The sequence below is a fragment of the Penaeus monodon genome, chromosome 19 (genome assembly GCF_015228065.2).
Source record: "Penaeus monodon isolate SGIC_2016 chromosome 19, NSTDA_Pmon_1, whole genome shotgun sequence".
Classification (NCBI taxonomy): Eukaryota; Metazoa; Arthropoda; class Malacostraca; order Decapoda; family Penaeidae; genus Penaeus; species Penaeus monodon.
In genome coordinates, this window is record NC_051404.1 from 45,189,670 (window position 1) to 45,190,029 (window position 360).

The 360-nt window shown below is 35.3% G+C and overlaps 1 protein-coding gene across 4 annotated transcripts in view; it reads right to left on the minus strand.

Annotated features, from left to right (window-relative positions):
• Window positions 1-360, minus strand: part of LOC119585259 (muskelin-like) — a 23,302-nt gene that overhangs the window by 2,270 nt on the left and 20,672 nt on the right. For 2 of the 4 annotated variants that reach the window (XM_037933928.1, XM_037933927.1), the window contains exon 13: window positions 162-206. The exons of the other annotated variants lie outside the window; for them this stretch is intronic. In XM_037933928.1, coding sequence (XP_037789856.1) covers window positions 162-206 — 45 coding nt within the window. The remainder of the gene's footprint in view (window positions 1-161; window positions 207-360) is intronic. 4 annotated transcript variants of the gene reach the window in all.

A 360-nucleotide genomic window follows, 5' to 3' on the forward strand; every position in this document is an offset into this window, starting at 1 on the left:
TTCATCAAACAATAATAATAGTACAAATACAATAGTTAAGCTAGACAGCAATCTCCTCATTCAGTTAGTTACTAAGAGAAATCAGCTTCCATAAGAAAAAAATGATTATCAAAGAAAATAAGTTACTATGAGCATGCCAATATACTTCCATACTTGCTTACTTTGTGGCTGCCTGTGGAGTACCTAGCCCTCAAATCCACACGCAACTGGAAGGTTAATAGATATGAAAATTTAACTGTCCTTGGCTTGGATATAACAGTTCAGGATACACTATTCTGGCAATTTGTGCCAAATAGCTTCCATAGAAATTATCTCACACTCACCTCCCCTCCGAGTTACACAAAAATCTCAAAAGTATAT